This window comes from Erpetoichthys calabaricus, chromosome 4, assembly GCF_900747795.2.
Source record: "Erpetoichthys calabaricus chromosome 4, fErpCal1.3, whole genome shotgun sequence".
Classification (NCBI taxonomy): domain Eukaryota; kingdom Metazoa; phylum Chordata; class Cladistia; order Polypteriformes; family Polypteridae; genus Erpetoichthys; species Erpetoichthys calabaricus.
The window spans coordinates 209,536,364-209,563,063 of NC_041397.2; the positions used below are offsets into that span (position 1 = coordinate 209,536,364).

A 26,700-nucleotide genomic window follows, 5' to 3' on the forward strand; every position below is an offset into this window, starting at 1 on the left:
CAATAATAATAATAAGCAACGACACCTTGTTCAGCTCCTCTTTAGCTAGCACAGCAAAGGTTAGTACAACTCCTATATGCAACAAGCTAGTCAGGCAAACAAAGAAATCCAACACTGATGTCCTGTCTACTGAAGATTTGTGGGTGATTTAAGGAATTGATTTGCACTATTCTTACAAATCATGCACCAATCTGGGACAGCTGTTTCAAATAATATTCACCGATGGCAAAATCCCAGTTAAATTTTCATGTAGTGAAACAAAATGTGCTTATTTTATTACATTTGGCATTGTCAGAGAAGTGCTTCAACAAACTGAGTAATCTCATATTTGACGAGACTCAAAGAACTAGATATACACGTCAAGATTTGGAATGGTGGTGAAGAGAAAATTAGATATGTAGGCATGGAGTTTATGGGGGCATGCAACTGCTTGAGAGATTATGAAGAAATAAAAATTGTACAACATCAAAACACAGGTTGGACTAAATAGTAATGTCCAATTATCCATGGACGTGCCCAACAGTAACTGGAAAGTGTTTTGACTTGTTACAGCCGGAACTTTTGCCTGTTGTGAACAAGACATTGATCAACTTAGGATCATGTCGACTTCACGTTTCCCACAATGCATTTAGCGATAAACATAGATTGAGCGGGTGGAAATTGGACCGTACCGTTTCCAGCCACTACTGGTGTAGCGTAGCCAATATTTAAAGTATGGCACTTTGATCTGTAAAGTTTATTTCATTGTATCTGATTTTATTCATATGAACAGAAACCAGACATATTTAGGTATGACAGCTGAAGGGAAAAAGACATGCGTCTCTCACATAACACAAGGCAGGGAGATGAGATGAGATGAGTCAAGTGTGGCATAATGCTGATGTGTCCTATTTGACCTGGGTTGACAGCTATTTCAAGGGTCCCCAAGCAAGCACCAACTGTACCTATGTTTGGAGGTTGCACGGTTAATGAGAAGGTATAAATATCAAACAACTAAAATATAATCTTGTTTTAGTGTTGCCGATTCTTTTTTCCTTTTAGAATCACCGCCGTACCACTAGAGAATGATACAATACTTTATATATATTTTTATACACACACACACACACACACACACACACTGGAACCTCGGTACACGTACAAATCGGTTTACGGCCAAAAAGTTCGCCAAACTTTTGCCTCAGTTCACGACCACACACTCGGTATACGAACAAGCCAGTTTTCCTTTCAGTTTGTGTGCGCCGATGATTTCCGCACGTGTTGCATTGTTCTTGGTCAGACGTCCGTTCTTGCACGTATGTGCGTGCTTTCGCTGTGAACTCTTTGTACTCTATTTCATTTCCCTTCCGGTTCGTACGCGCCGATTTAGTATTTAACCACGTGTTTAGCCTCTCCCTGTTCATTGTTCTCAGTCAGACGTGCGTGCTTTACCTGTGAACTCTTTGTGCTCTACAGTATTTCGTGTGCTTTTGCAGTTAACCATGGCTTCTAAGCAAGTGAAGAGTGGTGAGAAGAAAGTTTTGCAGAAAATTGAAATCGAAGTAAAGAAAGAAATTATTGAAAAGTATGAGCGTAGCGTTCGTGTTACTGATCTTGCCGTCAAGTACAAGAAGTCAAAATCTACGATTTCGACTATTCTAAAGCAGAAAGAATCTATTAAAGCAGCTGATGTTGCAAAAGGAGTTACAGCGTTAACCAGGCAGAGGCCTCAAGTGCTGGAAGAGGTGGAAAAACTTTTGCTAGTGTGGCTGAACGAGAAGCAACTTGCAGGGGATAGCGTAAGCGAGGCGATGTTATGCGAGAAAGCCAGGAAGATTCATGGTGATTTGCTGCAAAACTATCCTTCTACGAGTGGCGAAAGTGAGGAATTTAAAGCCAGTAGAGGATGGTTTGAAAAGTTTCGCAAGAGAAGTGGTATCCATAGTGTGGTAAGGCATGGAGAGGCTGCTAGTTCCGACGCTGAAGCTACGAAAGAATTTGTGAAAAAATTTCACAAAATTAGTGGAGGACAAAGGCTACATCCCGCAACAAGTCTTCAACTGCGATGAGACCGGATTGTTCTCCACCCGGTTCCTCCTCACTTCATGCCAGAACTCGACTCATGCAAGGTTAGTTTTCTTGGTGGTTTATGGTTAGTTTTTGTATTATGGATTTTTCAAATGTTCATTTTTCGGTTCATAGCGTGAATTGTTGCAATGTTACTTTTCTTTTTTTTCAAATGTTCATTTTTTCCCCTGTGCTTAAAACTCATTAAAAAAAGTTTACACAGCGATCGGGTTGTAAGGCTATTAGCGTGAACTACTGCAATGTTACTTTCTTGGTTGCTTATGGATGTCATTTAAATAAAGTTCGGATTTGTTGAAATGTTCCTTTTTTCCCCCTGTGCTTAAAACTCCAAAAAAAAAAAAAAAAATGTTTACAGCGATTGGGTCATAAGGCTACAGTATAGTGCGAACTCTTGCAATGTTAGTTTTCTCTGTTGTTCAAGGTTTTCTCAGTGCTATTAAATGTTTTTACATTTAGTTTACTATTACACTGTGCATTCAATGGTTTAATTAACTATATTTGTGCTTAAAAACTTGAAACAAAAATATATTTTTACATACAGTTCGTATGGTCTGGAACGGACTAAATGTATTTACATACAATCCTTTGGGGGAAATTGCTTCATGACCAAATCGGTTTACGACCAGAGTTTTGGAACGAATTATGGTCGTGAATAGAGGTTCCACTGTATTAGTGGTATAGTAAAGGCTGCAATCTCTTATGAACCTCTTCCCAGGAAGCATGCGCTCCCCCTGCTGGATACAACTGGCTATTTAAAGACCATCCTTGATGCGGAGAGGACTTTCCTAAAAGCACAGGTTGTGACCCATTTATGCTGAAAGTCTGTCAGCATTAATGCTTTGGAGCTCTTATACACTGAATAATATTGCTATTCATTAAGCACAATAATAATACTTGAATTTTAATTCTAATGTTGATTTTAAGCAGTATTTACTTTTTAGTTACTGGACAGAAAATGTCCGTGACTATATTTATTACTTGCACTTGAAGAGATACTTCAGGTAGACCAGAAAGATCATAGTATTTCTTTGTAAGCCCTACGCTGATCTGGCACAAATTAAATTCAGGCCCTAGATTTAATTTTACAGGCAATTAAAACACAAATAAAGTATTATCAACAAATTTATTTTTTAAATATCTGTATTTATATATGATGACATTCATTGTTAAATACATTTATAAGAAACAAGTAATTGGAGTCAATTGTTTGTGAGAAACTTATGTTTATCCTGTTGGCTCATGGAACATTTTGTTAAGGAAAAGACCTTGAAACACTGAAGCTCCTCTAGGTCCCTTTTCAGAAAACCAGTGAGGAGATGGATACGTCAGTGGTGGACATTGGATTTGTGGCAGAGAACAACTTAAGACCAATAAGTAATCCTCAGAGAGGCAGCCACTTGTAATAAAAATGGAATATAAACATTTTGCAATTGCTCTGTTGGCCACACTTCTTAAGAAGCCACCTGCTTGTCAGGAATACGAGGTCTGACAATTAAGTATGCGAACTTGCCACCGTGCGCGTACGCTGGCTGCACTGTACAAAGAGCTCGGTAAGGTTTCATAACCTTGGTATATCTGTCAACGTGTGCCGTTGTCTTGCTGAGTGGCGTTCATTATTGTTTTTGCTCGTTCTTGTGTGCCGTCACGAGGAATACAGCAACGAACAAACACCAGCTCCCACGGCACTGTCTGATGGATTTTTTTAGCCAGTAAACTAATAACTGTATTGGAACACCCTATCTTCTAACCTGATCTGGCCCCCAATGACTTGTCTTCCTTTCAATATTTCCTTTATCTTTGGGTAAAGAAACAATTTTGATGACATTCAGGACATCAAGCGTAATACGACAGCTCTGATGGCCATTCCAGAAAAAGAGTTCCAAAATTGCTTTGAAGGGTGGACTAGGCACTGGCGTCGGTGGATTGTTTTCCAAGGGGAGTATTTCAAAGGTGAGCGGAGTGATATTCAGCAGTGAGGTATGTAGCACTTTTTCAAGGATGAGTTCACAAACTTAATTGTCAGACCTTGTATGCAGTGTCAATAACCAAGACCAACTGTCTCAAATAAGGAGCAGCGTGCTCAGAACATGAAGAGTGTCCTGTTCACTCTTTGTCACAGCAAATCAAGAGAATGAGTCCATTGTGATGATGTACTGAAGATCAAGGAATTTTGTCAGTTTTTGCCATGTGCTTAGCAGACTTCCATGAAAACTGATCCCAAGTCAGAAAGGTTAGATGCTATATTGAATGGAACTAGGAGTTCCAAAGCGAAGGTCAGAAGGTTGAGGGGATATTCTTGGACAGGCCAGAGTGGAGAAAGGGGGGTTCTCTGCGAATAAGGAGATAGTAATGGAGAATCTGAAGGAGCAGTCAGTGGTTGCACAGAGAATCATCTCTGAGCACATCAGGGCTGTTGGGTGGAGAGTATGTAATGTTCAAATTACAAAAGAGCTTCTTATGTCAGCGACGGGAGGTAGGCAGATGTACCATGTGTACTGTGATGAGCAGAAAAGACCAAGGGACAGACAGAGGATCAACTTGGAGGAAGAGTCTCGTGGATGAGCTTCACAATTTGAAAAGAAGGAGAGTTCAAGTGAAGGCTGAAAACACTTGAGCATGTAGCAGATGGTTACGGTGTCAAAGCAGAAACTGAAAAACAAACGGACATAACTGCAAAATCAAACCACCTCCGTCACACTACAGAAAAAAAGCAGGCAACAAGCAAATTGTGGAGAAATTGAATAAAATAGAATAGCCTCTCAGTATTAATATTCCACATACTGCATTCAGTATTTCAGGATGTCATTCACACAGAAGACAGTTTGTGTTTATGAAGAGAAGCAGCTCATGAAAGAGAAGAGTCTTATAACTGTTGACGTACCTGTTTTGACTAACTGCTGAGAAATGTTACTAGGAAAGAACATATTGTTGAGATTAAAGAGCAATGCCATGCAAAAGTGTATTTCCAATAAAATTTTTACTTTGCAAAATCTTTGGGAACTATACACTATTTTATTTATATTTGTTTTCGTTTTCTTTTTAAAGTTTAATAAATGATACATTTGACCTTACACTATTCCAAATCTTTCTTCAAGTTGTAGTTCACAGTTGCCCAAAGTACTTGCAAATCATTAATCCCTTAGTGGAAGATTTGCAAAGCAGGAGCCTAAAGATATTAATAATTAACTAACACTGTTTTAAATCCCATAAACCTGTCACATCTGTGATATGGTTATAGTAGTTGTAAGGGCAAATGTATTCACAAAAATGCAACAATTAAGTCATAGATACAGTATTTGTTTTTTTCAAAAATATATTTGCACTGTGTTAGTAAAGCTGAAATTTAATAAAAAAAAATTGTGAAAATGTGAAGCAGTCATGTATCATAACCTCTGCTTATTAATATAAACAGTAGTAACTCAGAACACAACAATGAAATAATGTTATTTGTATTTTAATAGTATAATTAATTGTGCAATAATAGAATCTGTTAGCAGTCCAAAGCAGTTTTTATCATCTGTGAAGTGATCGGCCAATCAGGATTCTCTTTCTGGGTGCCCATTTGAAGAGTATCCAATCCTGGTTGGTTGGGATGAGCGTGATGAATTGGGGCGGGTCGACCCATCACACCAAGCAGTTTCAGCTCCAGAGATCCTACCTGTAAATACCCACAGGTTTAAATAGCAGAATAATCACAAAAAGATTTTATATGTAATGAAAACTATTTGCTCATTCTAACCAAGTTTTCTGTAGACCAAGTATGAAACCCACAACTTGTTTTTGTACAATATGTCTACCTTTCATTTAAAAAATGCACTTGATTGGATCAGGATTACGAAATTCTGAATGCTATCCCCACATGATTTCAGTTTTCCTTATCAATGATCATATCAAATAATGTTATGGAATCGTATGCAAATTCAATGAGTGCTTACTAGGACCTTCATCATTTCACCAGTGACTTTTTCCACTGTGGTCCAGTGAGACTGTACAGGATCCCCTTGTCGACCTGATGAGCATACACTGATCAGTCACGACATTAAAAACACTGACAGGTGAAGTGAATAATATTGACTATCTCGTTACAATGGCCCTCTCAAAGGGTGAGATATACTGTAGTAGGCAGCAAGTGAACAGTAAGTTCTTGAAGATGAGTGTTGCAAGCAGGAAAAATGGGCAAGTGTAAACATGTAAGCTACTTTGACAAAGGCCAAATTATGTAGACGACTGGGTCCAAGCATCTCCAAAAAAGCAGATCTTGTGAGGTATATGCAGTGGTAAGTACCTACCAAAGACATCCAAAGAAGGTACAACCAGTTTGGCGGACGCCTCTATGTTGGAAGGACTTGGGGAGGGAGCGTACCCAGAGCATCACCTCCCCAGGACCATTGGATGGCAGCCCCCCCGGGTTGCAGCGGTGCCTTAGACTCCTGCATGACTCCATGGGAGTTGGAGTTTGGTGCAGCCCTGTTGGGTTCTGTGGGTGCCACCACGGGGTGCTGCAGCTACTGCAGAGCCCTTATGGGCAGCTCTTCCGCCACACCCAGAAGTGCTTCAAGAACATGGTCAATGAGCACCTGGAACACTGCTGGGTACCTTATAAAAGGAGCCAGCAGCTGCTACTCCAGGAGCCACAGTCGAGAGGAGGGAGACAAAGCTTGCCAGAAGATGTGGAAGTGAAGAAGAGAGAAGGAAAGGCTTTTGTCTTGGACTGTGCGTATTGTGACTGTGCTATGAGGTAGGAAACGAGAGAAACCGTTTCCCACGGAGAAAAATAAACATGTGTTGTGTCCTGGACTTGTGTCTCTGCCTGTCTGTGTCAGGTTGGAGTGGCTATATGCCCCCTGGTGGTCCACACCAGTGAACCAGCAATGGGGTCACATATTATCAAATGAAGCAGATAATTTCATCAATGATGTAGACAGGCGAAACAGCAACTTTGTTTGAAACCTGTCTCGGTTTTTAATTGATACGACTGTTGTTGTCACTGCCACTGTACCCGCACAGTATGTGTATGTGGAGGTGTGCAAGGTGGTTTGACCCGAAACCCTGAATTGTATCCACCAGTTACAAAATGGTGAGATGCACAGACAAACGTGTAGATGTGGTCATTACAATCAAAGAACAAATGCAAAGCTTCTGTTCCTTTGTCAGGACTGTGTAGGACACTGTATTAAAAGCCATTAATCCCCCTGTCGTTTCATCTGCTGTCACAAATGTGTGACACTACAAGCTAAACAGTTACAACTCACATCTGAGGCTGAGTGCATCTGATTGCGCTCTCAAAGCTGCACAAATCTGTTTCTTAAGTAACTCGCAAAGGGATAAAACTGGCAACAACAAAATCATGTGTGTCTGTGTGGTGGCTTTTTTTCCCATTAATAAGCACGTTTTCCCGAATCACACACTGAAATTCTCAAACACTCAGCATTGCCAGACATGATATATACAGTAAGTGTGTATATATTTGTGTATGTATGTGAAATGTAATATTTACAGAACATGGCAAAGTTAATTGACATTTTTAAATTGATAATGCAGCCGGGATTGGCTCCAACCTCCATAACACAATAATGAATGAGTGGATGGATTTATTCTCAGTTCAGCAATATTGGCCAGAAACTTATGAACATTTATAAAACCATTAATCCTATTACCTAATATTAATATAACTATCAACAGAGTTAGTTGTTCTATTATTTGGAATTGTTTTTGATCATTCACTCTGTGCAGGGTATTAGTTTCGGTAGTTTCTGTCTGTGTATTTCAGGTAGAAGACACAGAGGATTAACATTTTTGATCATTGCTAGTTTTTGTATTTCACACTGAGCTTTGCTGAAATCTCTTGTTTTCTGGGTTGAAATTATCATGTAGTTGTAGGGTGTGCTGGATGATTGGTAGCCCCGCAGAAAGGGTTGAACTCACCCAGGCTAACAATTATAATGCATCCACTGTCCAGGTTGGCAGCAGAATGAATGTTTTCACACTGTTAATTCAAATATCTACAAATGATTCATGTAAGCCATTCATCATATTGAATATTCTGGGGTCATACTTGCCCACAGTGCCGGATTTATTCATTTGTCTTCATAGTCCCCCTGCAGAGTCCAAACCTTCAGTAGCCTATCCCTGCTGTCACATTTGACAGATTTGAAATTTCACATTTGTCAATTGTCAGATTTGACATTTTCACATTCAGATTTCTCATTTGACATTTATTACAATAATTTGTCTGAGCTGGACATGATACAGCACTAGATAAACTGTTCAACTCCAGGAGACCACCAAAATTAATATGCTTGTTGAAAAATATACCTGAAAATCCTGGTTTCCCAGCAGTACGCCACGCAGGTGATTTGATGAGCTTGACCCCCTACGGTGGCCTGTTGAGTCACTGCAGCTGGACGCTGTGCCTGTGTCCACTGTGAAGCTGTGTGCTGAATGGCCAGTTCTTCCCTTTACTGACAAGACGTCTTCCTGACTAAAAGGGGAGTTTCCTGCTTGAAAGTAATAGGTTTTAGACAGTGAATGTGATAGTTTCTAACCCATCAACCATCTTGTACTTACATACTATCCTACATACAGAATAACTTGAGATGCTTACCATCCCCACATCAAAGAAATGATTTCTTATTTTACTAAACTCTGGAGAATAATGTAGCATTAGGGTTGCCCTGCATGTTACCGTATATATTTTAGAGTGCTTTGTTTCACTTAGTCTAGTTCAGTTTTTTGTTAGCCCAGGTACAGTATTATATTTATCAATTGACCAAATTCTCCATTTTCTTTTTCCATGATCAGTATTATCCAGTATGTAAGGCAGTAATTAACCTTGGAATGGGCTGATGCCCTGATAGACGAGCTCAGTTTAGAGTTGCCTTTGGTTTTAGATAGAAGAAGTAAGAGAGAGAGAGACAATCAGAAACAGGGTTTGAGGAGGGGCCAGAACAGGCAAAGCCACGGTAGGCAATTTAGCCAGAACTTTGGGGGGTTTTAGAGAAAAACTGATGCCACAGATAATACGAGTCTTTATAGGATTATTGCATACAATACAGACTGATTCTGTCTTGGCAAAAACATCTTCTAATTCTTTTCTGTCAGCTTTGAAAAATAAATAAACCACAGGATTAAAACTGATATTTACATGCAGGTCTAAATTGTCATATTTTGCATACTGTCCAGTGCCGTCTGAGGTGTCGCAGTCTCCAAGGGCATATCCAGACTACACACTGTCTTACGAGCTCCAGAGTGACCCCCTATGGCACATGGAGGACACCCAATATAGCCATCTGTGGACCACTGCTGCATCAATCCTTTCTTTTTTGGGGACTAGGATGCCAAGGGACAAAGTCGCCACTACTTGGTGCAGCGGTTAGTCCAGCAAGCCCCTTATGGAATATCTGGACAAACTAATTTTGAAATAGAAATGTATTTTTGAAAGTCCATTTTAATGGTGTATGCAATAAAAATTACTTAAAAAATAAACATCTTACCTGTGTAATGAGAAACCTCTTTCAGCTTAAACTTGTCAGTGAGCAAAACCTCGTTTTCATCCAGGCCTTCCGATTCGGTGAGGAACACCTTGCTGTGCAAATTACAAAAAAAAAACCAAAAACATTTACACGATGTCCTTCTACCAAACTGATCAGCAAGAAAAAGTGAGAACTGAAGAAGGCAGAGCCCCACGTTGCATCTGCCTGCATGTATAGTTGTACAGTCAGACAAGTTGACTATCAGAAGCTGTTCACATACAGAACACATCCTATGAAATGCTTGGATTTATTACTGACATGAACATTACATGCAAACATTAAGGTAAAAGAACTTAAGATCTCAGTTTATACTCGCCATTTCTTAGTCACTCTCATCCATTTAATCAATGACAGAATTCTATTGCACATGCTTTCATATTATAAAATCTTTATCGTAGTATATACTGTGCTATGAAAAAGTATTTGTCCCTTTCTCAATTTTCCCTATTTTTGCTTATTCATAACACTTCATTATTTCTGATCTTCAAACGAATTTAATAAGATACAAAACACAACTTCAGTAAACACATTAGACAGTTTTTAAAATGATCATCCGATTTATTGAAGGAAAAAAAATCATCCATGTGGAAAAGTAATCCCCCCCCCCCCCCCCCCCCCTTAAAAAAAACTTAATATTTGGTTGTGCGGCAATCGAACATTCACAATAACTGGAAGTCTTTGGAATCACTGTGGAGAAATTTTTGCCCACTCTTCTCTACATATGTACTTTAATTCAGCCACATTGGAAAGTTTTTGACTATGCTGAGGTCCTGTTACAACATCTCAATTTGATTTAAGTCAGGACTTTGACTAGACCAGGGGTATTCAACTCAATTCCACTGCTGGAGGTCCACAGTGGCTGAAGGTTTTCGTTCCAACCAGTTCTGTAATTATAAGCCAGGCCTAGCAGATAATGAAACTTGGCCTTTATTTAGATGGCTTGTTAATGCTTTCATTCCATCAAGAGAAATCTTTATCACATTATAGATTTTTCATTTTTTGAGGACATTATCCATATGTTTTGTGGTCTGGTATAGATTTGTACCTCTTGGTCCTCCTCTTCTCTCTCATTTATTTCAAAACATTTTATTAACCCAGATACTTCATGATTCACATATACATGCTTAAATGGCGGCAAGTTAGCTGGGCAGCTGGTGGTTCTTTTGTCATTTGCACCTCATTATTAACTGATGGCTGTTTAGATTTCATAGGGCTGGCAGCAATCACGCTTTGGTGCGTCTAGTCTAACTTAAACCATCATTATTTAAATTTGGTTTATTGGTTGACTGAGTGACTAAGGGGGCCATTTCTTTTTCACACAGATGATACAGGCATTGGTAATTGTTTCCTTCAATAAATCAAATAATCATTTTAAAACTGTGTGTTATGGAGATCAGAAACAAGCAAAAACAGAGGGAAGCAGGAAAAGGGGGCATGTGCCTTTCCACAACACAGCATATTGCATTCTCCCATCCAACCATCTATTCTTTCAATTTGTGTTTTTCCATTATAGGAAATCAAAGCCAGTCATAGGCCATACCCAGCCCTGGACAGAACACCAGTCTTACACTTACTAATAGTTGACGCTGGGATGTGGCAGTGAAATAAGATCATTTGAGGGGCAGGGATCTGAGGGTTGACTTGCAAATTCCAACTAGCCAGTGACCCAGCCAAGAACTGAACCCTAGAAGCTAAGCACTGTGCCACCGTGCTCCCTGTGTAAAATTCAGTTTCTCATTCGGTGCATTTCAAAACTCTTCAAATGATGCTGCTGGTTTACAAATTATAGTCACACATTTTGTTCCAGTTTGTGTTTTTATTACAGAATCAAAGAATAATGAAGAATTTTTTAAGGACACTTTTTTTTTTATATCTGCAAATACCTCAAACAGAGCCATAAATTTAAACGTTCAGACCACACACCTTCAATGAGCCACATTTTGCTACAGTAACAGTTTTGGGTTCATCATGTACTACAGTAATCCCTCCTCCATCGCGGGGGTTGCGTTCCAGAGCCACCCGCGAAATAAGAAAATCTGCAAAGTAGAAACCATATGTTTATATGGTTATTTTTATATTGTCATGCTTGGGTCACAGATTTGCGCAGAAACACAGGAGGTTGTAGAGAGACAGGAACGTTATTCAAACACTGCAAACAAACATTTGTCTCTTTTTCAAAAGTTTAAACTGTGCTCCATGACAAGACAGAGATGACAGTTCCGTCTCACAATTAAAAGAATGCAAACATATCTTCCTCTTCAAAGGAGTCAGGAGCAGAGACTGTCATAAAGGCAGAGGAAAATCAATAGGGCTGTTTGGCTTTTTAAGTATGCAAAACACCGCGGCACAAAGCTGTTGAAGGCGGCAGCTTACACCCCCTCTGTCAAGAGCACAGAAAGAGAGAGAGAGAGATAGAGACAGAGAAAAACAAGCAAGCAAAAATCAATACGTGCCCTTCGAGCTTTTAAGTATGCGAAGCACGGTGCAGCATGTCGTTTCAGGAAGCAGCTGCACAAAAGATAGCAATGTGAAGATAATCTTTCAGCATTTTTAGACTAGCGTCCGTATCGTCTAGGTGTGCGAACAGCCCCCCTGCTCAATCCCCCTACGTCAGGATCAGAGAAAGTCAGCGCAAGAGAAAGAGAAATGTAAGCAATCTAGCTTCTCAGCCATCTGCCAATAGCGTCCCTTGTATGAAATCAACTGGGCAAACCAACTGAGGAAGCATGTACCAGAAATTAAAAGACCCATTGTCCGCAGAAACCCGTGAAGCAGCGAAAAATCCGCGATATATATTTAAATATGCTTACATATAAAATCCGCGATGGAGTGAAGCCGCGAAAGGCAAAGCGCGATATAGCGAGGGATTACTGTAACTTTACACAAATAAGTGTGTGTGTGTGATTATGCTTTGTGTGGCTTTTCCTTTTGACAGATTAGAAGTGGCTCATTTAAGATTTTAGGAAGCTGCTTTTGGACTCTCATCTTAAAGCCATGCTCCAGTTCTTTAATCCGGCTGAAACAAGTTGGCCTTTCAATAGTTTCTGGTATTGTGCGCTGTCCATTTCTCCAAAAGCAACGAAAACATGCATCATGCATTACTGCAGAGATACTGGATTGGAATTTGAGCCAAAACACCTCACAAGGACCCCTATCTCCCATTTCTAGTTTACTCACATCAATTCTGACCAGTCTTTTAATTCTAACGGCTGATTTTTTTTCTTTGTCATGATTGGAGGCTAAATTGTGGAAAACCCACAGAGGCAAAAACTACCAAATGTATGAAAACTCTACATTTTGAAACCTAAGATACTGTTCAAAGCAACCAATTGCATGCCTAGCTATGTCCCCCAGTTTGCTCTACGTGCTTTACTCCAGATGCTGCTTTTAGCAGGACTCCCAGTTATGAAATAGGCAAGCTTAAGTATTTTTTCTTATTTAGTCTTTTAGTTATGTTCTATGTTACTGATAAATTTTTTGCTTTTTTATATAATGATTTTTTATAAATTATTGTTTCCTGGTAATATTATTTGTTCTTTTAGTTATGTTTCTTATACTTATGTTAAGCCTAAAGGGGATGGCACCATACCCAGTTCCTTTTAAGAGTCTGGCACACACTACACAGAATACTATAGCATTAGGTAATAAAGTTTAGTTCATTTGCTCTCTTCTGCATTTTAATTTTCAAATTTTTATAGTGTGTCTTTTTTTCAGATTTTTCTGGTTTTTGGCCAATTGCTTTGTTAAACAGTGTGTACACTGAATTTGTTGCTCCATAGGCATAAACTTTTTGTTTCTTTCTTACCTGTTGATTAAAAAAAATACTTGTGAATAAATAAAAACATCTGAATAAAAAGTCATATTGTTTTTGTTACTAAGGACCAGAGATATTTTTTTTATGGTTCCCCTCTTGTGATATTTTCTTTTAGTTGAGTCCATTTTGGTCTGTACAGGCCATTAAGCCTGTTTCTTGTATTTGGAGTCAAGTTAATTTTGCTACTAGGCTTCATCCAGAGTCTTGCAGACTAGCTTTTGAAATACGTCTACTTTTCAGTTTTTGTGAGCTTGTAGTCCTAACACTCTTATGGCCACTTTTATGTAGCAGTTCAAAATCCTCACATGTCTATGCATAATCTGAGTTCTCGACAGTTTTGATGGGAGCGACTGTTGATATTTGATGCTGTAAAGAAAATGAATTGCTAACAGTTGCTCAAGTTAGCTCATCTCATAGGCTTTGCTGCCAGCTAGTGGATAAAAATAAATAATGTATCCTAGGTGACTTTTCTCAACGTTTAGCCTTCTACTCCTTATATCAACATTTGCCGATGAATGTCTTGAAAGACTTAGAGCTTAAAAAATCTGTTTACCTCTAAAATCTAAATGATCACAGGTTTTCTTCTTCCATTTTTGTGATCAGTTCCTACTTTATTATATAAGTGGCATATTGGCTGCTGGTGAATGACTGACTGATGTTCCTTCAATCTTCTCCCGTTCTTCTAAAGGCCTCCAAGGTGTTAGTAAGCCTCCAGTCTCCTGCTTATTTCATGTGCAGTTTTGATGACGCTGTCCCCATGTCAATTGGAGAACTAGAGGTGCTTCACGGAAGTGCTAAATACTTTAATTTAGTTTTATGCTGTTTCCTAATCCATGCATCTTTACTGCATTATCTCTTGCTTTCTGACTTATTTTGAATGTTTTTTAAACCTCATTTTCATATCTTTTGTTAAGATTAATTTTGTGGCTGACTGGAGCTTTGATCAAGGAAATGCAATTATCGCTTCAACAGAGCAGTGTTGTTAAGGAAATTTATCTCAAATGTAAAAACTACCTACCAGAGCAATGCCTCTGAACAGTTCTGCAAGGAGCTTGTTTCAGTCTTTGCTTTGAGCTGCCGTCTGATATTTCATTTTGACTTTGCAATACAAATGCAGATATGAAAGTCACATTTCTAATTCAGCTACATTTGAAAACGGGTTTAACTGGTTTGAATGCTTCTGCAAGGCACTGTGATTCCTATTATATAAAAGAAATGTTTTCTCATTTTCTATGAAAATTCCACTGTATGCACAAAATTAACAAACACCTAGGTGTTTGTGGGTAGCTAATCATAATACAGCATGAGGTGTATGAGAGTACCCAATTGAGGCCTTAAAGTTGTTGCCTTTTTGATGAAGAATGCAACAGACAAATAGGCTGCAAAAACAGAAACATTTCTACATCAATCCATCCATTTTCAAACTCAAATAATCTAATGGTAACGTAAGTGAAGGAACAGAGTCAGAGCTAACCAGTAGACGTAACCAGAGAGTCAAAAGAATATAGTAGTGACAGTAATAAAAGGTTAAGGATGAAGGTAGGTGAAAACCAAAGAACCTGACACTAGGCCTACTTGAAAATATACTATCTCTAAGAAAAACTGTAATTATTTTTCTAAAAGGAATATAAGCCAGGGGATCCCGACACGACAGTCATTGTCACATTTATATTCAGAAGTAACGTGATGACAACGATTGCATTGGCGGTGCCCAACAAGTACATAATGGAAAATAAAGAATGAGGCATTAGCATAAAAATACATGGCTGTGATGAGCTGGTGTCCTGTCTGGGGATTATTCCTGCAGGCTACAGCTCTCCCAAAACCATATTCTGGATAAGCAGGTTTGGATAATACAAATGGAATTTACCAAAACCATCAGCCTCTGCATTAAATGCAAGGCCACAATCTGCATGGCATAAAAAAATAATGAAATTTATTACAGGGAGCACCAGAACTGGATTCATCCCTGAATGGGCCAGTCCACTGCATGGCACACTTCACACACGTACCCACACCCTCACTAAGATATGCCAATTATTATAACCTGCATATGTTTGAGATGTGGAAGGAAAACCCCTGCAGCACTAACCACTGCACCTTACAATCCAAGGAATGTTGTTTTTTCTTTTGTCAGTATCTGAGAAATATTTAAAAAAAAAAACAAAAAAAAAACCTGCTCTTTGTACTTAACTGGTGTAACCAGAGAGACACACGGACAGAACCTGAGATTTAAATCTGCTCATGTGGAGCTATGAGGGAGTGTCGCTAACCACAGTGCCTCTTATTACACAGATTTTCTATTAATATTTGTGAAATATGATTTGCAGTATATACTAAAGCATGATTTTGTAACATAAATTTGTGCTCTTTAGTAAGCACTGAAATTCTATAAATGTGAACAGAGCTTAAATTACAACCATTCATAGAGGAATCTATAATTTGTGGATACTGCACCACATCAAATTATAACTTTAGTACTGGCAGTTGAATGCTTCTGCGGCCACATTTTTTCATATGTCTGCATACACATAATCCATTTCAGATAATTAAAACTTTTACAATATTTAAATATACATATTTCTAAGTTACTGTCATACTTGAATTATGTATAGGGTTCATTTCATCATTTTCTAAATCAATCTATAACCTTTGGCTTTATTGAAATGTACACAATTATAAACTCATTAGTACCGGGAGAGCTGAAGGTCATCCAGGCGATGTTGAAACAGCTGATTTATGTGCTCCACATTTTGTTCCTCATTCATTTGAACGCTGGCTTCTAATTCAGCTACCTCCTTTCTATAAATTGCTACCTATAATCAAAACAAAAAGTTGCAGTCAGAAGTTTACCAGTGGTTACTGATTCCGTTGACAATTCAGACTTACGGAATTTCACAACCTGATCTCATAATTTTTTTTAGCCAATACCAAATGATAAAACCCACAGATATTTGTTTTCCTGTTACTCTAGCTGTGCATTTTATGATTTTTTTTTCAATGAATAACTTGACTTTCATACCATCTGTGCATTTTTTCATTTTGCATGTTTGACTTCTATTATGATTACATTAGTAGGATCCATCTGTATGCTACAATCAAAATTCATTTCTTGAAACGCTGTGCACTTTTAAATTCTGATAGTTGCAAATGACAGTCTGCAAGCAGAAGCGAAAGATACTGTAAGCATTTTGTTTTCTGAGGGTTTACAAAAATTTACTGTTGATGCATGGTATGTGTTCTTATGTTGAAAAGCTGGATTAAAACACAAATGTAATATGAATTTGAAATTGCCAAGCATTTGATGAAATCCTACAATAAGCAGTTTAAATTAACTGAGGCTTTCCTAAAAGTACTTTTTAAAAAAAAGTAAGAGCTCAGAGGTTTACATTTGAGTAAAAAGTTGTTAAGATATTATCTTTGGTTTTTTTGTTTTTTTTGTCCTTTTAGTAATTTTCCAGAGCTCTCTTTGTTTTGTGTTGTATCCTATATTTTCTGTAACTCTGCTCAGTTTCCTTCCTAACTATCTTTCAATTATGAAATGTTAAATTTAATCCACATGGTGGCCTCAGTTCCTTGCTGAGGCATTAACTTCTTACTTCCCTGTCTAATTTCTCGTTTCAAATTAGACTTTTGGTCTCTTCCCAATTGTGTTTTGGATCTTTCTTGATTTTCTTTAACCTTGAATATTGTTTTTAGTTTAGATTTTTGGTTAGCTGATTTGGTTTAGTCATATTTTAAATTGCCATCTTTCCTTTTGTATTTATGTTCTGTTGCTAATTTATTATTTACCTGTACTTTTGTTATTTTGTATTTTGTTTATTTTAAAGTTCTTTGCAATTCTTTTACATTTTTTGAGTTATTTGATTTGTTTTGGGACTGATATTTAATGTAATGAGGAGATTAAATTTAAAGTTTTGTTCAACTGGGTCAGGGGTTTTGGTAGTTCCCCTTCCCTTTCTAAGGTTTGCAGTTTAGGCCTTTGTATGGCCTGTGTTGGTCCAAATCACAACACTACTAGGTATTCCTTGCCAAACATTAGCTGTCAGAAACTCCTCATGTTCTGATTAATACCCCCTAACTATCGGGTAAACTCGCATCTTGCATGTGTCAATGCCCCCCTTTCATGGCTCAAAGCCTCAAGCCTCCCACCGGAATCTTACTGATTAATCTAGGCCCTCCTGTTGAGTTCAGCACTCATTCTTTGACTTCTTTTTTAGCTTTTTGTTCCTACCATTTCTTGCTCTTAACTCCTCTTAATAATAATAATTCATTACATTTATATAGCGCTTTTCTCAGTACTCAAAGCGCTATCCACACAGAGAGGAACCGGGAACTTATCTTGTGCCTGCCTAATGCATATTATCTCATCTCCAATAATAAATGTAACTGTTACTGTGCAGTCACTTGCAGCATACTTAAGAAACCTCTTGTTTCTGTTCTTCTTTTGCATTTTTCTTCTATCCTTGTCTCTATAATTCTCTTGAATCCTCACTTGCTTTACTCCAAACTGACTTTGCTCTTAAGACCAGCTTCTTTCACACTGGCTCCTTGATTTTTGTTTAGAACTGATTCATGATTTGTTTTTCTGGTCTTGTTGACTCCCCTCCTTGCACCGTCCTTAACCTGTTAAGACCTCATCTGTTGTTCTCCGTCTAATTTAAGACTCACACAAATACTTGGCTGCAAAAGCCTCCCTCTGTTCTCCTGTGAACTACTCGGTGTCCAATAAACAGCTCGTGACATCAAACAAATGATTATGTGTGAACTGGCAGTAATAGTTGATAGTCTACCATAAAAATGAAATTAAATAAAGCCAAGATCAAATTCAATTACATTTTCTCTCAATGATTTCTTTGTTGCTAAACAAGTCTTTATAAAGACTTTCCTTAAAAGTTATATTTTAAAGTTCATATGCACATTTTCCTCTTTTTAAAATGCAAATGTGATGACACCAGAAGTAGTGATACATCCACATCATGCACAAAGCAACACAAGGTACCCTTAACACAAATATGGTGGAAACCAACAAAAACTCGCAAGATACCAATGTAATGGCATCTCTAATATTACAATGAAAATAGAATTAAGAAAAAAAATGAGCAACACACAGAAAAGCCTGCATAATAACAATGTGCTCCTGAACATACAGTATTAAGCCCGGATGTAACACTTAATGTTTCAGCTATACGTGTTTTAACCTAATACTGTTGCTCTGCTCTAGTCCAGAAGACTATACAACACCACTTATTTATTGCTATTAACTTATTATACAATTGTTTGAACATACCCATACGTTAACTGCATTTGCTATACTCCTCATTTTGTACATTTTCTCTGTCAACTTCAACAGCCTTGCACCAGCAAGAAACAAGAACATGAATCCCCTTCTTGAACTAGTCTGACTTCTTCCGTGGAAAGGATGCATCATTCTGTTGAATTTTTGTTTGGTGTCTAGTTCAGTTAGCAACTCTAAACATGTCTCTCTATGCACAGTTTAGTGATCAATGGTAAGGCTACGTGTTTTGTGCTTAGACGGAAACTTTTAAAAAGGTAAAGTCTAAAAGATGAAGAGACAAGCCACAAAGAGGTCCGTCAAAGTTGCTGCAAATTCTTTTCAGTTTGGCTTTTACCTACATATAAAGATCATTGTACCCATGTATGGTTTTCTAGCAAAAAGAATAAAATTATGGCATTTGGTTTTTGAGATTAATAAGAATTTAAAGTCACGAGAAATATTCTCTGCCGTTCCGATTTCACTTTCTTTTAAGAACACTGCCATATTGTGATTCCTGTCGCTAGGTAACTTCTCCTGGTTGTTGAGGGATGTGACCTCAGTGATCAAGGCTCTAATCTCTTTGACATGACAGGTTGAAAGGCTGGCATTGACATTCTTTCCTCGTTCAACACTGTAGATAATCAAAATGTTCTGATAGCGATTTTGTTCGTAAAGTTTTTCCTGATTAATGATCTTTTTGTTCTGAAATATTTGACTAAAATTCTTGCTACACACTGGGTTTGATGACCATACTTTTGATCCATCTGGTTTCGACTTTATCTTTTACTTGTATTGCATATGCTCTTTTGGCTGTACTCCTCCTAAACTGGCAGTAAACCACCTCAGACTAGTGCTGGGCGGTATGACCAAAATTCTATATCACGGTATTTTTCTAAATTATCCCGGTTTCACGGTATTCAACGGTATTTTTTTTTCCCATGCATGAGTGGATGTTAACCACATTTTCCACTGCAATTACTGCAGTAGACTGGCTAAAAATAACCTATTAGACTTTCATGAGAATTGTACATTGTACAAGAAAAACATTTTAATGTGCACACAAGTATTAATAAGGTTTGCATGGCCCCATAAAGTGATAGTTTTCAAGTGGGTGGCACTAATGAAGAGTAGGAATCACATTGCATGACAGATGCAGTCAAAATATAGAACCTTTTTATTGAACAAATTTTGCAAAAACTTAAACTATAATTTTGACAACATATTTTCAACCATCCAAAGAGGCATTTAGACTTAAATAGTAAAATATCCAGAGGTGCTTGTCAAAAGTTGTATTGCACTGAACAATGTCTTAGAAAAGGAATAAATAGTAAATATTTTTTGTAAACCAACTACACTTTCTGTTAATGTTAACCATCTTTGTCCACTGACACGTTAAAGTGACTTTTTAAACAACTTTACCATCATTAAACTACATGATATTTAAACTAATAATAACAATAAAATAAATAATAGTATTATTACTAATAGTTGCACTATTACTTCAAGCCCGGGTGCATTACACAGTATTCACCAAATTAAAATAAAATAAAACAAGTGCAACTTGGTGATGACATCTTTACCAACTGAACCATCATTAAGGCAAACTGCATTAATATGGACCTTGCTTAAAGCTAAGCTATATATATAAATAATAAAACTGCAACTTGCATTTATAATGCTATTTGTGGTATAGCCCTACGGAAGCATATTAGGGCAACGGTGAAGAAAAAAAAATATGGACACAGGGAAGAAAAAAACAAACTATATGTCGAGAATAAAGTCAACATGTTGACTTTATTCTCGACATTTCTACTTTAGTTTTGACGCTTATGTCGAGATTAAAGTTGACATTTCCACTTTATTCTTGCCGTTTATATTGAGATTAAATTTGACATTTCAACTTTATTCTCATAGTTTATTTTATAATTAAACTAAAATATCGTAAACTAAACTTCATCCTAAAATCAATGTTTAATTTACTAGATTTTCTCAAACCCCGTCATAAGTTAATGCAGCACATTAAATGCTTTGTGTTAAGTGTTCCCCGACCCAGTTGTTAATTACTACGCTTCTTAAACTGACTTCCTCCACACTAAGAGGAGGCGCCGGCAGCAATCACCGCACAGAATCCATTCACTTCATGATATTCCTGCTCTCTGAAAATTTAGAATGCTAAGATAAATACTTGATATTTTCATGATGAAATGCATTAAAGCAGGTATTAAACATGCACAGTAGTGCTGCTCCCTCGCAGTAAGGGGTTCCCAGGTGTATGTTCAGTGTAGAGAACTTTATGGCAGGTGTGACGAGGCTCCAAAAAACTGGATGTATGAATGGGTATCGCACAGGTTTAACTTAAATATTGTGTAAATGTTGGGTTTGTGATCTGGTGGTCGGAGACATGAACACAGAATTCAATGGATGTTCTTCTGAACGGGCTTTCTTTATTGCACGCGTGCTGTCTGTCTGACTACCAAAACCACAGTTCCTATCCTTCCTTTTTCTTTCTCCACATAACCAATCGCCACACGATAAATGTCTTTATGAAATTAAAACTAGTTATAAACTTAGCCCACAGAGTGTTCAGAACTTTAAAAAACTCTTCGTTATACATGTTTAATTATGCCATCCATTCAGGTTTACGCTCATCCCATCAAGCATTGTGTGCGAGGCTGGAGCAAATCCTGAACGCCAGCACATCACAGGGTGAATACGAGCAAAACATACACTAGCAGGGTCAATATAGCATAACAAAACCCCACATCTTACATGACTTTGAAAGCAAACTAAAGCACGCCAAGTAAACCCACCAGAAAAACATGCAAATTCAAGGCAGGGTACTCCCGAGACACCCTTGCTGCAAGGCAGCAGTGCAACCTCCACGCCGCTGTGCCCCCACATGATTAATACCTGCTTCAATGTATTTCATCATGAAAATGATATCAAGTATTTATCTTAGCATTCTAAATGTTCTGAGAGCAGGAATATCATGAAGTGAATGTATTCTGTGTGGCGATCGCGGCGGCACCTCCTCAGTACAAGAGGAAGTCAGTTTAAGAAGCACGTACCGATTTAACATGGCTCAGGGAACACAACACAAAGCATTTAATGTGCTATATAACTTATGACGGGGTTTAAGAAAATCTAGTAAATTAAATATTCATTTTACGATAAAGTTTAGTTTACGATGTTCTACCTTAATGACAAATTATAAGAATAAACTCAACATGTCGACTTTAACCTTGACATAAACAGCAAGAATAAAGTAGAAATGTCGAGAATAAAGTCAATATGTCGACTTTATTCTCGTCATAAGCGTCGAAATTAAAGTGGAAATGTCGAGAATAAAGTCAACATGTTGTCACACTATTACACAGTACCCAGGTACATTACACTGTAGGCTATTGAAAACAAATAAAACAAGTACAACTTGGCTTACAGTATTATCCAGTAGTATAGAAACAGTATTTACACATTTGAACATAATGGTCCACATCCGACCTTTTAAAACCAAAGTATCTCCAGGCAACGGACGTGACTCTTTTTTTTCAGCAAAAGTACACAAAAGGTGTAGCAGAGAAAAAGGTCCCCACTTGAACAGTTTCCCGCTGTGCCACATTCCGAACGTCGTTTAGGCAATTTAAATCAGTGTTGCGGTATAAGAAAAATCCATATCATAACAAAAATAAAAAACGGTTTTTGGTATGAACCGGTACACCACCCACCACTACTTCAGACCATTACTAAATGGCACTGTGAGTGGAAAGCAAAATTGCAGAGTAAAAATGGCAATGCTTACATAGTCATAAGAATGATGTAACAAATGACACTAGCTGCAAACCAATGTTTCTGAAACATAAACTCATAATGCGTAACACAGTATGTGCATACTTATTAATATTCTAAAACAAACATATTATTTCAAATTAACCACAGAATTAGATGCAAATCCGTCCATTTTCCTAGCCCTCTTCTATAGGGTAGGGTTGTGGGGCAGCTGGGGGCAGGAACGCCCCCCCCAGACAGGGTGCCAGTCCATTGCAGTGTGTTGTAAATATTGACCAAAGTCTACAAAGTGTTTAAAAAAATTTTGGACACATTTTTATCTCCAATAATACACCCAAACACGATGCTTTCATTTCATCATTATTAGAAATTGCTCCAAAATATTGCAACAATAAAAGAGATAAAAGTGAATTCATATTATAATTTCAAGCCAAACAAAACATTATACAATCCTAATGTAACTGTGCAGTCTCTCTACCAAATTCTATAAATAAAATCTTACCTCGTTTTTTAGCCATTCATTTTCTCTGATTTCTTGTTGACTTTGCTTGTCAAGCCTGCTAATTGCCTTCTGTGGTGTGAAGGAAGAAGGAAGATGTTTATAGAATTTCTTTTAACTGACTCACTAAAGACTGACAGATGAAAATGCAATGACTTAAGTTTCATTTATACGGCACGCATGCCATGCATTTCATCCTTTAGGGCGTAGTTAAAATAATAAGACTTTGTTTATTCCATTACAGCACAGTAATATTATGAGCTATTTTAAAGTATGGAGGCGATGGCCATAAAGCTGAACAGCCTTCTTGCCATACTTGTAAACAAATGTCACTTAGAGTTACATTTAAAAGTCTATGAAAGTACCTTTGTAGCAAGCTGCTTTTTTCACTGATGCATTTTTCCATTTGCTTGTTTATTCCATCAACTTTCACCTCCAGACTGCGCTGCATGTAGTCTATAATTGGAACCACAATCATTAAACAGTAAGAAAGATAAGTTGTGAAAGTCAAAGACATAACATCATTTTTTACCATCTTTGTTTTACATTTGGACCACTACTCCACTGGCAGTTATTTAAATAAAAACAAGAGCTTCAGCAAGTGTTTTGATAAATGTGAAAACATAATCTTAACTTTAAAAATAAAAAGCTTAACTTTTAATGATACCCCTTTTCGCATATTTCAACTGGGTTTCTGTTTAATTTCACACCATTTTCTATTAAAATGGCTTGGATTCATTTACTGACACAATAAAAACAAAGCATGCGTGTTTTATATTTAGGAAAGGCTGCTCCACTGGTCAGGGTTCAGATCTTTGTTTTATGTATTATTTGTTCACTTTTGGGTCACTTTACGTTAATGTTTCTTTCATTTCTTATGTGCTTTGTTCTCTATGCCTGTGCTATGTTCCATGTGATTTGTGGGTGGTCCCTTGAGGGGCAGGGTTACCTGCCAATCACTGTGAGGAACTGCCCAGTGCCTTATAAATCTGGAGGATCTCCCACACTTCCTGGTGGTTAATTTCAAATGTGTTTGCGTTTGGTAAGTTCTGTGATTCTTCTGTGTTTATTGTAATTACTACATTTCTGACCCAGTGCTTTGTATTTTGAGCTTTCTTCAGATATATTCTTTTGGGATTTTGCTTAGTTTGATTTGCCTTATTGCTTCACGCAATTCAATTGCCTTTTGTGCTCAATGGAGCTTGCTTTTGTTATACAGTGTTTTTGCTAAAAATAAATCTTTTATTTTATAAAGATTCTGCATGGCCCTTTTTGAGTCCAGACAGTGTTCCAAAGTGGACATTTTTAATACTGCCAGAACTTGCTTACTTTGGGACTCTGAGCGCTCGTAACAGCATGGTCCAAACATGTGAAAGTGGAGAGAACGCATGCAGGATGAACATTTACTAATTGTCAACACATTTTTATGTTCTTCACTCTGTGTGCTGCCAGTACTAATTTAAACAACACTACATGAAGAATCTAAAAAAAAAGTAATTTTCTATAAATGTTAGACACACATGCTGATTAGGTCCATGTGTCGTATGGTCATCTATGTTTTCACGAAGTTTACTGCAATCCAGTTATGTGTTTTTACAGTTTGTCAAGCACCACATGTACGGTAAGTTGTTCCTTAATGCTGAGGGTCTTCCCCAGTTTAATATATTCACCTAAAATAAAGTGAAACAACAATTTCTACATAGACTTGAGTGTTTTAGGGGGCAGCATGGTAGCACAGTGGTAGCTCTGCTGCCTTGCAGTTAAGAGACCAAGGTTCACATTTCAGGTCCTCCCTGCATGGAGTTGGCTTGTTCTCCCCCTTTCTGTGTGCATTTCCTCTGGGTGTCCTGGTTTCCTCCCACAGTCCAAAGACATGCAGATAGATAGATACTTTATTAATCCCAAGGGGAAATTCACATACTCCAGCAGCAGCATACTGATACAAAAAACAATATTAAATTAAAGAGTAATAAAAATGCAGGTAAAAACAGACAATAACTTTGAATAATGTTAATGTTTACCCCCCCAGGTGGAATTGAAGAGTCGCATAGTTTGGGGGTGGAACGATCTCCTCAGTCTGTCAGTGGAGCAGGACATTGACAGCAGTCTGTCGCTGAAGCTGCTCCTCTGTCTGTTTAGTGGATTCTCCATAATTGATAGGAGCCTGCTGAGCGCCCCAGATGTCAAACTGTCCAGCTCCATGCTTACAATAGAGCCTGCCTTCCTCATCAGTTTGTCCAGGCATGAGGCCTCCTTCTTCTTAATGCTGCCTCCCCAGCACCCCACCGCGTAGAAGAGGGCGCTCGCCACAACCGTCTGATAGAACATCTGCAGCATCTTATTGCAGATGTTGAAGGACGCCAGTCTTCTAAGGAAGTATAGTCGGCTCTGTCCTCTCATGCACAGAGAATCGGTATTGGCAGTCCAGTCCAATTTATCATCCAGCTGCACTCCCAGGTATTTATAGGTCTGCACCCTCTGCACACAGTCACCTCTGACGATCACGGGGTCCATGAGGGGTCTGGGCCTCCTCAAATCCACCACCAGCTCCTTGGTTTTGCTGGTGTTCAGGTGTAGGTGGTTTGAGTTGCACCATTTAACAAAGTCCTTGATGAGGTTCCTATACTCCACCTCCTGCCCACTCCTGATGCAGCCCACGATAGCAGTGTCATCAGTGAACTTTTGTACGTGGCAGGACTCCGAGTTGTATTGGAAGTCCGATGTATATAGGCTGAACAGGACCGGAGAAAGTACAGTCCCCTGTGGTGCTCCTGTATTGCTGACCACAATGTCAGACCTGCAGTTCCCAAGATGCACATACTGAGGTCTGTTTGTAAGATAGTCCACGATCCATGCCACTAGGTATGAATCTACTCCCATCTCTGTCAGCTTGTCCCTAAGGAGCAGAGGTTGGATGGTGTTGAAGGTGCTAGAGAAGTCTAGAAACAATTCTTACAGCACCACTACCTCTGTCCAAGTGGGAGAGTGATCGGTGTAGCATAAAGATGATGGCATCCTCTGCTCCCACCTTCTCCTGGTATGCGAACTGCAGAGAGTCGAGGGCGTGTTGGACCTGTGGCCTCAGGTGGTGAAGCAGCAGCCTCTCCATGGTCTTCATCACATGTGACGTCAGAGTGACAGGCCGGAACTCGTTCAGCTCACTAGGACGTGATACCTTTGGGATTGGGGTGATGCAAGATGTTTTCCAAAGCCTCGGGACTCTCCCCTGTTCCAGGTTCAGGTTGAAGATGCGCTGTAGAGGACTCCCCAGCTCCGACGCACAGACCTTCAGCAGTTGTGGCGATACTCCATCTGGACCCGCTGCTTTGCTGGCACAAAGTCTCCTCAGCTCTCTGCTCACCTGCGCTGCTGTAATTGTGGGTGGGGATGTCTCTCCTATGCTGGTATCAGCAGAAGGATGGGTGGAGGGTGGGTTAGGGTGGTCAAACCTGTTAAAGAAGTTGTTCATTTGGTTTGCTGTCTACACGTCTCTCTTGATGGTGGCATCCCGCTTCGAGCTGCAGCCAGTGATGATCTTCATCCCATCCCACACTTCCTTCATGCTGTTATTCTGCAACTTCTGCTCCAGCTTTCTCCTGTACTGCTCCTTCGCCGCCCTGAGCTGGACTCGGAGTTCCTTCTGCACGTGCTTGAGCTCCTGCTGATCACCGCTTTTAAAAGCCCTTTTCTTCTGGTTCAAAGGGCCCTTGATGTCACTTGTAAT

The 26,700-nt window shown here is 38.6% G+C and overlaps 1 protein-coding gene across 1 annotated transcript in view; it reads right to left on the reverse strand.

Annotated features, from left to right (window-relative positions):
• Window positions 1–8,421: 8,421 nt before the first annotated feature.
• ccdc83 (coiled-coil domain containing 83) overlaps window positions 8,422–26,700 on the reverse strand; it is a 41,874-nt gene continuing 23,595 nt past the window's right edge. The window contains exons 6-10 of the mRNA XM_028800266.2: window positions 23,342–23,432; window positions 22,980–23,048; window positions 16,108–16,229; window positions 9,561–9,652; window positions 8,422–8,564 (exon numbers count right to left, since the gene is read on the reverse strand). Of these exons, the coding sequence (XP_028656099.2) occupies window positions 22,988–23,048; window positions 23,342–23,432 (152 nt within the window). The 3' untranslated portion in view covers window positions 8,422–8,564; window positions 9,561–9,652; window positions 16,108–16,229; window positions 22,980–22,987. The remainder of the gene's footprint in view (window positions 8,565–9,560; window positions 9,653–16,107; window positions 16,230–22,979; window positions 23,049–23,341; window positions 23,433–26,700) is intronic.